General features: G+C 43.2%; 1 protein-coding gene across 1 annotated transcript in view; it reads left to right on the plus strand.

Annotated features, from left to right (window-relative positions):
- Window positions 1-17,712, plus strand: part of MACROD2 (MACRO domain containing 2) — a 2,334,919-nt gene that overhangs the window by 2,134,430 nt on the left and 182,777 nt on the right. The window contains exon 11 of the mRNA XM_018056932.1: window positions 4,527-4,610. Within this exon, the coding sequence (XP_017912421.1) occupies window positions 4,527-4,610 (84 nt within the window). The remainder of the gene's footprint in view (window positions 1-4,526; window positions 4,611-17,712) is intronic.

Raw genomic sequence — 17,712 nt, forward strand, 5'->3', positions numbered from 1 at the left:
GTTATCTGAACCACAGAGTGAGTTCAAGGAAATCATTAATGCTAACGCAGAACCCATAAGTTTGGAGTTAGCATTTGGGGTTTAGGAGCCTTAAGTGAATCATCATTTCTGATATTAGTCCCACCAAGTTTCCTGGGGTTTATCTCTAGCAGCTGGATGCAGCCATTGATGTCACACTCAGTGGCCCAAGGACACTTAGTCACTCAGGCACAGTGGTCTTGGGAAGCTGCTCTCTTTTCCTAATATCTGAGTGCTGAAATCATGAGGGATTTTGTGCAAGATGGGCTCATGAAGGGCCAGCTGGCCTTGCCAAATATTTGTGAGCAGGCTTACTTCTGTTCAGTCTCATGCTCCAGTGTGCTGGTGTCTGAGAAGAGTCTGATCGAGCCTCCTAAGACCATTAACTGCTAGCCTTCCCTGAGCCCTGCATCGCCTCTTCTTCTCATACAAGAAGTAGTGCTGGAAGGATTTCTAAGAATGCAGTTGCCGCTAGTGAAGACCTGTTTGTGTGAATCAACCAGTCAACAAATTCTAGTAAATGATAGTAAACGATAAAATGAATATCAAAAACCAGTGAGGTGCCGGGAAACGTACTCTCTGGTTGCAGGGGGGAGCCCCAATTTGGAGAGTTTGCAGATTTCTTTGGTATAAATGGTATTGTTCAAACTGCCAAACATTAGCCAATGAATGTAGGGGTGGAGGAGAGAGAGGTCCAACCAGCTAGTGCAGGCTGGCTCAGCTCAGATCAGTCCCATCATCCCTTTGCTGAGCAGGATTTTAATTGAACTGTTCCTTATGCTGATTGCTCAACATACATGAACTCACTTAGGATATCCAAAAGCTCAAAGAGATGGGGACTGCTATTATCCAATGCTTAAGGGGAATAATATCAGATGGTGTCAGATAGAGTCATCCTAAGAGAGGCTCTGCCACTCTTCAAGGTGGTAGAAACAGACTGACTTAAATGCCTAGGATCCTGTTTAAGTCATTTAATCCTAACATAGTAAATATTTCCCCATGTCCTTCCACTTCCAAGACCATGCACTCTTGAAATGGACCCCAACCTGAGCCCAGGGACAGAAAATCAGCAGCCACCTCTGACAGGTCCGCTACCCAAGAGCCAGAGCCCAGTTGAGTTCCTTGGGGACAAAGCCATGCTATGGCAACACCCGAAAGGTCCAGCTTCTGCTGCAAACAGAGGCAACAGAGACAAACTGACACCGTGTTAAGGAGAAGCAAGGGGTGCTGTTGGGGAAGGTCCTCTAGCTTTCCCAGGCTAAGAGGGAGAGGGGAAATGAGAGCACAGAGGCCATATGTAGCAGTGACTTTCAGTCGAGAGTCTCCATGGGTGTTGTGAAATACTATGTCATAGACTAGAGGTCCCCAACCCCCGGGCCATAGACCAGTACCAGCCTGTGGCCTGTTAGGAACTGAGCCTCATGGCAGAAGGTAAGTAGCTGGGGAAGGAGACAAGCTTCCTCTACGCACCCCATCGCACACATTATGCCTGAACCATACACCCCCCAAGTCTGTGGGAAAATTGTCTTCCATGGAACCAGTTCCCAGCCCCCAGAAGGCTGGGGACCCCTGTCATAGGTGGCTGCTCATAACTAACATGCATCTATCCCCACTGATCACCCCAGAAGTACCCTACAGCTTCTTCAAAAAGGAAGCCCCAGTGCTTTTACAGTTTATAAATAGCTCAAAATGTGGACACAGAGATGTCTTTTTAAATCTCACACATTCCCCAAGAACTCCCATTTAGGTGGGTAATCATGAATTCACAATTTGAGTGTCAACTCACTTTCTGGAAATGCTGGTTTGGAGCTGAACTCCCAGCACTGGAAACTCTCCTCTTGGTCGCAGTTGCACGTGATGCATTTCGGCACAAGGGAGGGTGAGAGGCTTCTCCCAGGGGTTTTGCAAGTGGTACTGTGCTCACTTTATGAATCCTTTTGAACCCAGCATCTGTGCTCAGTGAGCTGTTTCAAGCATCTCATTTCTGTTTTACCTGAACCCATTCTGAAAGGTCAATATCCATCCACACCTGATGACAGAAATTTGGGGGAGTTGCTAATGTAGTCATTGGCAACATTTTTCACCCTGGTCGCGGTAATGACCTTGGATGTGACTGCCTTGCAACCACAGAAAGCCTAACCTAGTGCCCAAACCCCTTTATAGTCCATAATGCCAAAGTTTTTAATAGCACATCTATCAAATGCATTTTTCTGTTCTGTTCTTTTTATAATAAATGGGAAAAGAAAAATGAGTCACCATAACTCTATTGTATAGAGTCCTGGCATAGGTAATAGTTGCTAAGAGAGTGAGAATTAGGCCCAAACCCCATTATATCTTGGTCTCAAAGAAAGGCCTGGGTAACAGGGATATAAAAAAGAATTTGAAATGAAATTTTCAAGGCACTGCTGAACACCAGTGGCACAAGAGAGGATTACGAAAGACAAATGCCCTTTCTCATGGAACCTACCATGTCAAGGTGGAGGGTGGTATAGGAGGGAGACATATAATAAAGAAATAAACAAGGAGCAAGATAATTTCAGTTACACCAGGCGATGTGTCCGTGACAGATTTTCCTTGCAACCCTTCAGATTAAGTAGTCAGGAATAGCCTTCCTTGGGAGGTGAATGTGACTCTATGTTAAAAGACATATGGGCTAGGCATATGAATGTGTGTGTCAGGGAAAAGGAAGAACAGCAGGTGTAAAGGTCCTGAGGCAAGAACCAGCCTGGAAATGATAGAAGGGAGCTAATATGTCTGAAGCCAAAGACAAGTGGGAGACGGGGCTAGTGCGGTAGGTGGAACCCAAGTGACTTGTTCTGGCCCATGACACTGGATTTGGATCTTATTCTAAGAGCAGTGGTTTCTAAACAAGCAAACAGGGTGATCTGGTGAGATGGGAGGGAGATTCAAAAAAGAGGGGATATATGTATACCTATGGCTGATTCATGTTGAGGTTTGACAGAAAACAACAAAATTCTGTAAAGCAATTATCCTTCAATTAAAAAAAAATAAATAAAGTTTTTTTAAAAAGAAAAAAAAAAAAGAGAACTCTGGCTGCTATGTGCAGAATAGATTATAGGAAGATGAGAAAGCTAGGAGTTAGAATTCAGAAGGCTAGCATAGTAAGCCAGGTAAAAGATGCTGCTGGTTTGGACTAGGGTGGTGGTTGCAGAGAATGAGCACAGCAGATGAACATAGGATATATATCTTGGAGCAGGGGTGATAGGACTCATTATGATGAAATTGCTTTACCGGAGAAGTAATTGAAGAAAAATATTAAGGATAATATCACAGTTTTGGGTTTAGATTCCTGGGTAGATAAGTCACACTCTCCCTTGAGAGGTGGAATACTGTGGAGAGAACAGATTTGCAGACATCAAGAGTACTGTTCCAGGTGCATTGTTTGAAATGCCTCACGGGATTATTTATATAAGGGAGGAGAGTAAAGGGGAATCACAAGGGTTGGGAACAGTGGAGTACAGATACTTCCCAGCCCTGAAAAGGCAACAGGGCGGAGGTAGTTTCAGGGCCTAGAAGACAGAGAGGGCCATGGGGAGAGGGTCAGTTGGTAGGAACTGTGACCTTAGATTTAGGAAGATAATTAGTCCTTGAAGACTACCAGTAGCCTAGGAAATAAATGCCCTGGGCTCCCCATTGGCTGAGTATAATAGGAAGCCAGAGAGATGGGGACTTCATTGGTGCCGTCCATAGAGACCAGTGTCCCAACGCCAGAGGGAGGAAGGGTGGAAAGCGGATCTGGAGGGGCCGATGGACGAAATCCAAAATAAGATGCCATGTGAACAATTGAAGACATCAGCTTTGAGAAATAAAGAGGCCAGAGCTGCAGATATAATGTTTAGCAAAGTATCCCATATCCAAATGGGATGAATTTGAAAGAGTTTTCCTAAAACTGTCTTTAGAATTTGTCACCAGCCTCCTTGGCAGGAGGAGCACTGAGAAAAGTGAGAAGCACAGGAATTTAATCAGGGGCATATGGAGATTATTTAGAATCTGGATTGCTGAAGAAATCTGTTAAATAGAAGGGGGATAATTTCATGCCCCATCCCATTCCCCTCAAATGAGATGACTTTACAGTTCATCTAGCCATACTTTGAGGGCTAAAATGAAACTGCAGAATGGTAACTGTCAGTTAATCCATGAACTTTTAAATCAAACTCTCCTAGAGAATAATCATAATAATTGGGAGTTGCCTAATGGAGAATTTTTTAATTTAAAAAACGCCCTTATGGTTTCACGTTCGTGTGAATCATTAATGATGGCAACAAAAGGGTTATGCCTAAGCTCTAAGTCGTCAAGTCCATGTTCATTGGAGAAGCCCAGATTTTTTGCCAGAATTTAGCTCAGCCATAATGTCAGGCAAACCTACAATTAAGCTTCACTCTATGTGTGGATTTAGTAAGAAAAATGTATTTTTAAACATCATGATAATTTTGAACCCCTAGTGGGAGATTTTTAAATAAAAATATACTAAATCTATGTGCTTCCAGAGGGGTTAGAGCCAAAAGACCACTCTCCACCTCACAAGAAGAGCAAAGCAAAGAAGCCAGAAGGCTCCAAAGACTCCAGCGAGGGTAAGTCCAGTTCTTTGTATCTTTTAAAAAAAAATACACCATGAAAAGAAATTTCTGTTTAATTTGTAAATTATGTGCATGCTCTCATATTCAGGTATTTCTAAGTGTTCAAGAATCACTGGGAAATTCTTTATCCTTTATCCTTTCTCCCCTGAATGTGAGAGTGAAATAGCAGATTCAGGTTTAAATCATTTTAAGGTAAAGATCAAAAGTAAAAAGTCATTTTCTCAGTGTAATGTATTTTCCATTCCTGCCAAGTGTGGATACTGCTTACCACTTAGGTGTTCTGAAATCACATAAGGGTAAAGGTCCAGATCTCTACTTGAAGAGTTGTAAGGTAGCTGTTGTCTTATTGGGATCTTTTTTTTTTTTTTCTTATGAATACATTTGGGTCCAGAACAAAACCTCAGGAATGAGTGATAGAAACATTTCCTGTCTTTACTGTTCTCTTTTCCTTTCTGGAAACCAACGTATCTTCACATCTATGCATTGAGTGGGTATGCCCAATGAGGCTGTCTTATGAAGAAATGATCCATAGTAACTCAGGGTGCAAAGTGAGGAAGTAACAGTAGAAATAGTGGGTATAAAGTGCCTAGCACAGGTCCGCTTTCCATTAGTGGTGGCTATTCTAGTAAACATCACAAACAGGACCATGATATGGTACACAGTGTCCTAATTCATTGAAAGGTCCTGGAAAGCTTAGAATCATTCAAAGAACACTTAGACCCAAGGAGAAGGCCAGCATCTCTAACTGGCAGGAGGTGGACAAGCTTTGTTGATATCTGATTGGGAGAGTAGCCAGGGCTCCCCCTCCTACTGGAATTAGGTCATTCTCTGGATAATCTCTTAAAACCATGATTGGGAGATGGATTAGAAGCAGAACAGCAGTCTCCTTTCCCTGGAGAGGCTCCCCCTCACTGAAAGGTTCCTGTCATAGGTGTGACCCAGGTCAGAGGTGTTTTTCCAGAGCCTGGGGGTCCACTTGGGAGTATACACTGCAACAGTCACCTTGATGAACAGGGGAGTTCTTCTGAGTTATTCCTGCAAATATGTGAAAACTTGTTTACTTGCTAAATATTTTACTTTGTTTAGGAGCAGCATCTCATAATCCTAATATGACTAAATAATATATCTTCACCTCACCCAAATATATCATCCTAGAATCTGCTCTGAGTCACAAAAGTGCCATCCCTGTGGATTTGTTACCAGGACCATACGGTCTATAGCATCGTGGTGAAATGTACATGCTAGTCCTTCTACAGAGGTGTGGGAATTGTACGTTTGTTCCTAAAATGCCTTCAGAAATGCAAAAGCTGCTGGGAAAGGAGTGAGGGAGGGAGCAGAGTCTGAAGTGCTAGTGGTAGGTGGTTGCATGATGGGGGCACTCGTTACTTGGGAGTGCTCCTATTGTCCCCAATTCAGGCGTTACGTTGCGCCTGTGCCTCACTTCCTCCCATGATTCAGAAGGTCCCAGTCACTCTCTCCTGCTGGATATGCAAAGGGACTGGGTAGAAGGGGTGTGTGGGTCACGACCCTTCTCTGCAATCTTCCTGCTTCAGAATTATCAATCGTTTTCCAACTTGGTCATCTCTCTAATTTTTTTTTCTATTAACTTGTGTTGATTTTATTGAGTTCAGAAAATTACCTAGCTATATTCAGACCAAATAGATGATTACATCGATGTGTTGAAACTTCAGAATCATTTGTACACATACGCATTCATTATCATAGGGAATTCCTAATCTACGTGCAGAAAAATGCTTTCAGTGATATTTTTTTCTCAAAACTACTATCATTACTCCTGTTGTTTTTCAGTCGCTCAGTCATGTCCTACTCTTTGTGACCCCATGGACTGCAGCACGCCAGGCTTCCCTGTCCTTCACCATCCCCTGGAGTTTGCTCCAACTCATGACCGTTGAGTCGATGATGCTATCCAACCATCTTATTCTCTGTCACTCCCTTCTCCTCCTGCCCTTCTCCTGAGATAAATTATTTGAGATTTCTTTGCATAGCCATCCTAGTGATCTCTTGCACAATGGAATAGGTTAGGAGTGTTCCTCAAACTTGCTCCCTTTGGCTCCTCTCTTTGTGGCATGTGCTCCTGGTATTTTCTCTTAGAGGTCACTCAGCTTTCCTCCCCATTGCTTGACCTCCTCTCACTTCTCTCCTACCTTTGGGCTCCCTGCTCTGCTTCCAACCCTGGCAGCTACTACTAATCACCTTGGCTCACCTCGTAGTATAAAGACAGGGGCATGCAGAGTGGAGTTAGAATACAAATTCACCTGGGTTTTCTAGAGTATAAAACCATAATAGCTGTATTTTGATCCAGAAGAAGACTCTTGAGCACATATGGTCATGTTTTCTCTCTCTACAAAACTGTTTTTAAAATAGACTGCAAATGGTTCTTTATCTTGCCCAAGACCATGTAGTTTGTTAATGTCAGAATCTCTTTTTTTTTTTTTTTTCCTGGAAGCAGCACAGTGTCTCTAATCTTTTTCCCTTTCCCTCTTCTGGAAATTAGAGCTCACTTTGTTGAAGGAAGAAATGTTGCCATCATTACAGCTTTGAGTGACTGAATACTATAAATATTTAAGTATTTAACTATTATATTTATATATTATATATATTAATTATATATATTATAAATATTTAAGTATTTAACTATTATATATTATATTAAAGTATTTAAATATTAAACATCTTCTCCAACCACTGCTAAAACTGAGACAGGCATGTTTCCCACTGTTTTCATAACAAAGCACTCTCTTCCGTGTCTTTCACTTCATATGTGTGGTTCATTCAACCCCAGGTCTGGCTGCCTGTTGTTGTTCAGTTGTTAAGACCTGTCTGACTCTTTGTGACCCCATGGACTGCACCAGGCTCCTCTGTCGTCTGGTTTTTCCTGGAGTTTGCTCAAATTCATGTCCATTGAGTCAGTGATGCTATCTAATCATGTCAACCTTTGCCACCCCTTTCTCCTTCTGCCTTCAATCTTTCCCTGCATCAGGGTCTTTTTCTTTGCATTAGTTAGTTAAAGCTTTGCATTAGGTGGTTGAAGCTTCAGCTTCAGCATCCGTCCTTCCAATGAATATTCAGAACTGATTTCCTTTAGGATGGGCTGGTTGGATCCCCTTGCAGTCCAAGGGACTCTCAAGAGTCTTCTCCAACACCATAGTTTGAAAGCATCAATTCTTCAGTGCTCAGCCTTCTCTATGGTCCAGCTCTGACATCCTTACATGACTATTGGAAAAACCATAGTTTTGATTATACAGACCTTTGTTGGCAAAGTGATATCTCTGCTTTTTAATATGCTCTCTAGGTTTGTCATAGCTTTCTTTCCAAGCAGCAATCATCTTTTAATTTCATGGGTGCAGTCACCATCCACAGTGATTTTGGACCCCATGAAAATATTAATGAAATCTGTCACTGCTTCCATTTCTAGTTCTGGCCCAAGTTTCTCAGTGAGTATTTCTGTGACCACTAACATCATCTGGGAACTTGACAGAAGTACAGATTCTCAGGCCCCACCCAGACCTACTGAATCAGAAACTCTGAGGTAGGATCCAGTAATTCATGTTCTTGAGAGCACTCTTGGTATTCCAGTGCACGTTCAAGTCTGAGAACCACGGTTCTAGGGTCTAGACCATCTGAGACTGGTAGATGCCTCAAAGCAAACAATAATTCCAGTGATTGCTTACAAATCTTGATTCAATATTGTTCACCATTTCTGGCTTCTTAGAAGTTCATTATAAAAGAACCAGCTCGGCCGTGTATTCCAAGAATCAGATGGATAAGTAGGGCAATAAATAGATTAGAAGATGATAGATAGGTAAGTAGGTAGATAGATGATACATAAATAGTAGATAGTATATGCATGCAAATATGCATATAAAATACATATCTACATAGCTATGCATATATTCATATGTGTGTGCTCTGTGCTCAGTTGTTCAGTCATGTCCGACTCTTTGTGACCCTATGGTCTATAGTCCTCCAGACTCCTCTGTCCATGGGATTCTCCAGTCAACAATACTGGAGTAGGTTGCCATTTCCTCCTCCAGGGGATCTTCCTGACCGAGGGATTGAACCTGTGTCTCCTTGGTCTCCTGCATTGACAGGCAGATTCTTTACCACTGAGCCACCTGGGAAGCCCCAAGTATGTCCATACATATCCACAGATACAATATGGTCTGGAAAGATAAATATATATATCTCAAAGTGACATCAGGAATCAGTTGGAGGAGTGGAGAAGGGGGAGGGGCAAACTTTGGAGAGTTTAATATTCAGCTTTCTAAATGTATGTGTAATTGAAATACATATGAATATATATGTATACATGTAAATAGAAAGGTTTACTTAATCTTTTTAAAAGAAGGCATTTTCACTAAAAACAAAAGAGACTTTCAGTTCAGTTCAGTTCAGTCGCTCAGTCGTGTCCGACTCTTTGCAACCCCATGAATCGCAGCACGCCAGGCCTCCCTGTCCATCACCAACTCCCGGAGTTCACTCAGATTCATGTCCATTGAGTTGGTGATGCCATCCAGCCATCTCATCCTCTGTCGTCCCCTTCTCCCCCTGCCCCAATCCCTCCCAGCATCAGAGTCTTTTCCAATGAGTCAACTCTTCACATGAGGTGTCCAAAGTACTGGAGTTTCAGCTTTAGCATCATTCCTTCCAAAGAAATCCCAGGGCTGATCTCCTTCAGAATGGACTGGTTGGATCTGCTTGCAGTCCAAGGGACTCTCAGGAGTCTTCTCCAACACCACAGTTCAAAAGCATCAATTCTTTGGCGCTCAGCCCTCTTCACAGTCCAACTCTCGCATCTGTACATGACCACTGGAAAAACCATGGCCTTGACTTGACTTTAGGCTTCTAAAATGCAGTAGAAAGCTTAGAATAGTGATTTTCTCCATACATTCATCTCCCGAGCCTTCAGTGATTTTTGGAACTGCATGTGATTTTTCCATCATATTTTTACAGAAAGCACTAGCACTGTGACTCTCGCTGCACAATTGCCTCAACATAGAGTATTCAGCAAGCCTGCATGTGAGGCCTATTCTTCAGGAGCCCGAGCCCTGGCAGTGCTAAATCAAGCAGCCCGATACTGCACTTTAAAATATTATTGATCTCTTTTGTCAGATGAAATTAGATGTGGAAACATTTTGGAAACTAGGAAGTACTCGACAAGTTTTGAAGGATCTAATGTTGCTATTAGAAGTATTATTATTATTATTGTTTTTACTAAAATAAATTTTTTCTGAATATATGAACCCTGGGTGGAATGCACTTTGTATTCCCCGAGAGACAGCATTTTCTCTCTGCCCTCTTATTTTCTCTGCATATGAAAATACCACGTGACAAACTGTTTTGTGAGTGGCTGGACAGAACAAACATTCTCTGGATGTTTGTTTCAGGATGCCATGAAGCACTTCATGCATTAGATTCACAAGCATGATCTTTAATTTAATTTTTTTGACAAGTGCACTGAAGGGTAAAATCAGGCAGTCATAATTTTGACTTTGCCATCATTCAAACGAGCTCGATGATTGACCAGACTTTAAAACTAAAATAAGAAAGAAAAAAGCAGGAATGAGGAAAAGCAACTTTCTCATGAAGGAAAGCTTTGTTTTTTATCCTCTAGACCTTAAAATACTACGACTTTAAGCAAAATGTGAATTTCCATGGTAAAATTCAGAATAGAAGAAAAGCCTGTGTCACCATCTTGCTTTGATTATACTGTATGTTCTGCTTAATTTCAGGGCCGCTCTGAGCTATCTCCCTGCCACAGGTTAGGAGAAGGACCCAAGGGTCTATTTTATTTTTAGTTGTGCTCACCACATTCACCCATTAAACAGAACTGAGGTTAGGACCGTGAAGTCCTGGACAGCCTGCCCTAGGATTCTGAATGGGGCTTAGAGGATATGACTATTAAGGTATTTTCCATGGGGAGAAGGGCTGAACCTACCTGCAGAGTAGCCATGTCCTGTGGGACCCAGGATGACTCGTATGCCTGTTGTCCTTGACCCTGTTGGTGCCTGTTCCCTTTCACTGTTGGAGATGCCCTGGCTTGGTGACAACACATGGACCCACCTACTCATAGAGACAAAAAATTCAGCCTGAATGTGGACAGAGCTCTCAGGGCCCAAGTTCTGCTTCCCTACTTGGGCAGATTTTCTAACTAAAAGGCGGCTTCTTCATATTAAATGGTCAGTAGAAACATACCTTATAGGTCTGCGTAGTGAGATTTCAACAAGATGATCTCCAAAAGCCACCTGGCCCAATCTCCGCACAGAGGGGCCAGTCAGTCCAAGTGTACTGAATTTATCCTGTCCTTCCTCAGTCTTACAAATTATTAGTTTATTTGCTTATGCCATATGGACTCATAGTTTTCTATTCTGCTGCTGCTGCTGCTAAGTCGCTTCAGTCGTGTCCGACTCTGTGCGACCCCATAGACGGCAGCCCACCAGGCTCCCCCGTCCCTGGGACTCTCCAGCCAAGAATACTGGAGTGGGTTGCCATTTCCTTCTCCAGTGCATGAAAGTGAAAAGGGAAAGTGAAGTCACTCAGTCGTGTCCGACTCTTAGCGACCCCGTGGACTACAGCCTTCCAGGCTCCTCCATCCATGGGATTTTCCAGGCAAGAGGACTGGAGTGGGATGCCATTGCCCTCTCCATTTCTATTCTACTCAATGGATTATAATCCATTACCATCAGGGACCCCTTTGGGGTGGCTTCTGTGTTCTTTTAACATGCACCCATCGTGTTTGAGCTCTTCCTTGCTTTCCAGTGTAAGCAGATACTCAAGCTCATTTTATGCTTTCCCTCCCCCAACCCTGACAGCAGTCATTTCTTCAAGGAGCTATGGTTCCATTTAATGGACAACAGTATTTAGAAACCAAATCTGTTTAGTTCTTTGGCCCATTTTTTGATTGGGTCATTTATTTTTCTGGAATTAAGCTGCAGGAGTTGCTTGTATATTTTTGAGATTAGTTGTTTGTCAGTTGCTTCATTTGCTATTATTTTCTCCCATTCTGAAGGCTGTCTTTTCACCTTGCTTTATAGTTTCCTTTGTTGTACAGAAGCTTTTAAGTTTAATTAGGTCCCATTTGTTTATTTTTGCTTTTATTTCCAATATTCTGGGAGGTGGGTCATAGAGGATCCTGCTGTGATTTATGTTGGAGAGTGTTTTGCCAATGTTCTCCTCTAGGAGTTTTATAGTTTCTGGTTTATGTTTAGACATTTCTCCAAAGAAGACATACAGATGGCTAACAAACACATGAAAAGATGCTCAACATCACTCATTCTCAGAGAAATGCAAATCAAAACCACAATGAGGTACCATTTCACACCAGTCAGGATGGCTGCGATCCAAAAGTCTACAAGCAATAAATGCTGGAGAAGGTGTGGAGAAAAGGGAACCCTCTTACACTGTTGGTGGGAATGCAAACTAGTTCAGCCACTATGGAGAACAGTGTGGAGATTCCTTAAAACACTGGAAATAGAACTGCCTTATGACCCAGCAATCCCACTTCTGGGCATACACACTGAGGAAACCAGACTTGAAAGAGACACATGTACCCCAATGTTCATCGCAGCACTGTTTATAATAGCCAGGACATGGAAGCAACCTAGATGTCCATCAGCAGATGAATGGATAAGAAAGCAGTGGTACATATACACAATGGAGTATTACTCAGCTGTTAAAAGAATACATTTGAATCAGTTCTAATGAGGTGGATGAAACTGGAGCCTATTATACAGAGTGAAGTAAGCCAGAAAGAAAAACACCACTACAGTATACTAACACATATATATGGAATTTAGGCAGATGGTAATGATAACCCTATATGCAAGACAGCAAAAGAGACACAGATGTATAGAACAGACTTTTGGACTCTGTGGGAGAGGGAGAGGGTGGGATGATTTGGGAGAATGGCATTGAAATATGTATAATATCATATAAGAAATGAATTGCCAGTCCAGGTTCAATTCATGGTAATGGGTGCTTGGGGCTGGTGCACTGGAAGACCCAGAGGGATGGTACGGAGAGGGAGGAGGGAGGGGGGTTCAGTATGGGGAACACGTGTATACCTGTGGCGGATTCATGTTGATGTACGGCAAAACCATTATAATATTGTAAAGTAATTAACCTCCAATTAAAATAAAACAAACAAACAAGCAAAAAACCAAACCCGAGTGCTAGATACATGGACCACAAGTTGACAAACATGGTCTAAAATAAGATGACCAGATGATTATGATGATTAAATATGAGGACCAGGCTGGCAGGATCAAGGCTCCTTGATGACTTCTTCCAGTTGCCAGAATGGTCTTCCCGTAGACCTTCCATTACACCTGTGACCAAGAAAATAAATTGCCCAACTTTGGTTAAACCATCCGACATACAACCCAGCATGGTTATAGACGAGTAGGTCCATAGCTAGTAGTGTTTTAGAAAGCAGGAGGTCATTGGTGATCAGGATATGACAAAAGGACAACAGTTGGGTTGATTATTGAGCAGCTGTCTAAGCCAGTTTGACCAGACTGCCTAAGCAGCTGCGGTTACCCATCAGAACCATCTGGGGAGATTTTCAAATGCCCATTCCTGTGTCCCACCCCAGACTAGTGAAGTTCAACCTCTGACCGTAGAACTGTATTTGTTTAAGCACCTTGGTTAAACCTAGTTTGCAGTCAAGGTTGAGAATCACAGGTTAAGTGCCCTGTTTCCTAGGAATCTGGCTCAGCCCCATTCATTCTCTCAACGCCAAGAGTAAGCATCTTGCCTATTGACTGTGCACTTGAGGGGGCAGCATGAACACTTCCAGACCATTGAGGGGCCAGTGAGTGAAGACGTAAGTGTGTGCTTATTCGGTTCTGGACATTGTTCTAAGCACATCACACTGACGATCTCATTCTACCTTTATAACTATACTATTGAGCATATGCTGTAACGGCCCTATTTTACAGATGAGGAGACTGAGGCCTAGAGAAGCAACCACTTTGCAGAATGTCCGTTGGCCACGACCTCCGGAAATTTAGGTCTAGAAATAAGGTAGCTTGATACCAGACCATAGGCCAGTGCTTCTCAAACTTTGGGCTTAGAGCCTAAAGTGCTTTGGGTTCTCCATGGGTTTTTGGTTTCAGAATCACCTGGAGACTATGCAGAAAAACACTGAGGCCCGGGCTCATTGAAGGAGGGGAAGGAGCAAGCCTCTAGGTTTTTCCCAAGGGTTTCTTCACAGCACAAGAAAATTCCAAAAGAGAGCGTGATGGCTACAGAAAGGCCCAAAACAGAGGAGACGGGCAAATAGGAAAGAACCCAAGGGCCCGAGTTATGCGGAGGTTGACAGTAAGTGAGTGTGGACGGAGGGCCGTATTAGGAAGAACTTTGAACACAAGCACTTTCAACATTTGGTTTCCTTAGTGTCAAGCAGCCACGTGGGCTTTTTTTTTCACCAGCAAAGTGACACATGCTCCTTGGGTGACCTTAATATGTAACACAAAGTGATGCTCTCTGTATTAAAACTACATCCCCAAACATAGACCTGACAGGGTCTTTTACTAAGACATGTTTTATTTAAAAGTCATGGCATAATTCGTTTGGTGGAGTGGAGTCACGTGGTCAGAAGGCACCCTTACCACGATGTCTAGTCAAAGCCCACTGCACTACCAATACAGAGACTAGGCATACGCTTTGGATATCAGCAAAGCAGGGGCATCATAAGTAAGTGACAAAAGCTCAACTTTGACTGATTACTCAAAATATTATAATCAGATCATTTAAAGAGAAATTTTCTTTTGAAGCACCTTTGAAGATTGGGTCAGGTGAAAAATATATATATTTTGGTATGAGGGTGGGACTCCATACCAAACTATATTTGGTATTTAGAATGTCTAATAGACTTAATCTGGCCCTTTTGTCAAATTTGGCTTGTTCATCATATAATAGCAGATTAGCAAAGGTTAATATACCCATGCAGGTATGCCTTTAGACAATTTACTCATTTTTTAAAAAATATTGAAATATATCAAAAAAAAAAAAAAAGGCAATTTTCCACTGAGGACCGGTCTCGCTGTCATTGTGGATGGTCATTTTGCTAATTCTCCTCCTTGGTGGTTCTGCTGGGTAGGTAATTTCCCCGGGTTAACGGTTGTCACTGCCATCTGTTCCCAACATAGACGCAGTGCAGAGGTTTAAAGGGTAGAGATCAGGGAGAATTTCAATAAACCCTGCATGTTCAATCACCAAGGACCTTCACTGACCAGGCTCCCTCATCCTGGAGCTTTGGGTTGGTTAAGCCAGCACTTCTCAAATGATTTTTCATTATTGTGATCCCTGGGAGAGCTGTTTTAGGCATTTTGGACTTATGCTGTCCCCCAACCACAAAATTGTAAGGCCACAAATATGCTGTATATCTGTTTATGAACTGTGGCCTTTTGGAGGGGACTTTTTGTCCTGCCAAGAACAAATGTTTGCCTCATATTAAGAAACCATGGGCTAGACCAGCGGAAGACATTCACAGGAGGTTGGAGTTGGGGCTAAATTTCTAAGACATCTGTGCTCCTGGACCCTTGCCAGCCCGAAGTAGCTGTGTTCCTCCAGCCGAGGCCACTCCACCTGTGGATGGTCCGCTCCCTCTCTAGCTATTGCTTGCTTTCTGTTAACCAGCTGGTAATGGCGCCCCTCCATCACTGGCCTGTGGACCTTCACTGTCCTTTATTGCTGCCCTTGCTTCTGCCCACATCTTTTAAAAATATCTTTCTCTAAACTCTTCACACCCCTTTTTCCTTGTTTTATTAACTTTTATTGGATAGTTGCTTTACAGTGCTGTGCTAGTTTCTCCTGCAGAGCAGAGTGAATCCGCTGTGCTATCCGTACACCAGCAGAGCATTAAGCAGAGTGCTCCGAGCTACACAGTAGGTTCTCGTTGGCTGATCCATTCGACACATGGATCGGTATGCATGTCAGTCTCAGTCTCCCACCTCCTCCCACCCCTCCACCCCCACTGCCGTCCATACGTGTGTTCTTGTCACACCCTGCGGAATGTGTCCCTGCTTCCTGCTAGGACCACGGTTGGTCTCTTCTGTTGGAAAGCCGTTACCTTCTGCGACCAAGCCTTCAAGACAGTGTCGCTTCGCCTGCTTCCAGTCTTCACTCCTCTCTTTCCCTCCTCCTATCCTCTTGCTTTTCTTCCATTCTTTACTTAGTATAATTGTTCAGTAGTGCACCTTTGTGGTGGCGGCTTGGTTTTCTTCATCCCTTCATTTTCCCCCTTCCTGTTGCTTTTTCACTGGCCTTGCATGTGATTTTGCATTTGGCTCTTAAGCTATGTAGACTTAAGCCCTTACATGCCTGAAGTCTCTTTCTTTTGCAAACACCCAAGTCACCCTGATAAGCAGGCCCCTGAATATTTTCTCCCCAAGAGTTAGTCCTGTTACCAGGAGGGAATAATGTCTGTTCCAGGGACAATTCCTGCATAACAAATTACTGGAAAAACAATTGGGTTTAGAATAATGACATTTATTTTGCCCACAAATTGACCTACTGAGGGGGCTCATGGGCAGTTTATTTCTAGCTGACTCAGCATCAGCTGGAGCGGCTCAGAAATTAGGAGATGGTACCATCCAGATTACTGGCTCACTCAACTGTCTGAGCCCTGGGCTGGGGAGAAGGCTGGAATAACAGGGGCTCCTTGGGCATCTCTATGGCTCGATGTACTCTCTATCCATGACCCCTGGCATGAGGGGCCTCAGGCCGGCTGGCTCCCTACACACTGAGCCCCCAGGCTGCCCCTCTCAGGGGCAGGAGCCAGCTGGAATCCACATTACCTTCCGTGGCCTTGCCTTAAAAGTCATGTGGTGTCATTCTGACCACATTCTATCAGTTGGGACAATTAACAAGCCCTCCCAGGATGAAGGGGAGAGAACATAGACCCCACCTCTTGACAGAGAGTGTCAATGTCACTCACATTTTTTAAAAAAAGATGTGGAATGGGATATAGATAGGTGCAGTCACTTTTTGAGGCCACAGTCTGCTTCAGTATCCATCATACACACACACATGCACACACACACATATATAACTTCATTTTTCAAGTCTTGTGGAACAAGATTCCAAGCAAAATACTGGGGATTACTAATGGGAAGCAAGCAGAGATGGGATAATACGAACACGGAAGTCTTAATGTCTGCTTTATGTAATCATGAGGCTTATGGTTCAAGCATGGGGAGATAAAGAGTGGCTGCAGGTGGGGGAATAAACTCTGGGTTCCTGTCGGTGCAGCTCAACCTTACCAAGTCTCTGATCTCTGCCAAGTGAATGGTCTAATCTCCGTGATCTGGACGGTCTCTCCCAAAACCCCTTGTCTATGAAAGGCTGAAGTTCCATTATACCACCATCTCACTGTGCCTGTTTCTGCTTTAAAATTCCTCTCCTACACAATTTGCTGACTCTAAATCCTAGCTGCTTTTGCTGAGCAGACAGTCACACTCTGCTGTCTACGCAGCTCTACTAAATCAAGTGTGAGCGTCATGTCCTCGATGGCACCAAGTGTTATTTCAAGAGTTATTCTTCCTTTGTGTATGAAAATTTGCATTTTGAATGTGTGCCATCAAAAGAGTAATAAGCCGGGGATTGTACTGTAGCCAAGTCAAAGGAACTATATATATACATAGTAGATATATGTATAAAAAGCTGGCCCAGCTCTTCTCTAAGAGATAGTTTTGATGTTAGATGAGGGCATAAGAGCACTAAATCCAAAGGGTGTGGATGTAAAAGAAATGGGAAATTGACTAAATGACAACCCCAGGATTGTCTGTGAGCAAAGCATTAGCACATGCAAGGTTACACTCAAGAAGTAACTCAGAAAGAGAAAAACAAATAGCGTATGTTAACGCATATATATAGAATCCCAGAAAGCAATACAGATGAACCTATCTGCAGGGCAGGAATAGAGACGCAGATGCAGAGAATGGGCATGTGGGCACAGCAGGGGAAGGGGAGGGTGGGACGAACTGAGAGAGTAGCTTTGACATATATACACTCGTGTGTGTGCAACAGCTAGTGGGGAGCTCGATTCAGCGCCCTGTGGTGACCTAGAGGT

This window comes from Capra hircus, chromosome 13 (genome assembly GCF_001704415.2).
Source record: "Capra hircus breed San Clemente chromosome 13, ASM170441v1, whole genome shotgun sequence".
NCBI lineage: Eukaryota > Metazoa > Chordata > Mammalia > Artiodactyla > Bovidae > Capra > Capra hircus.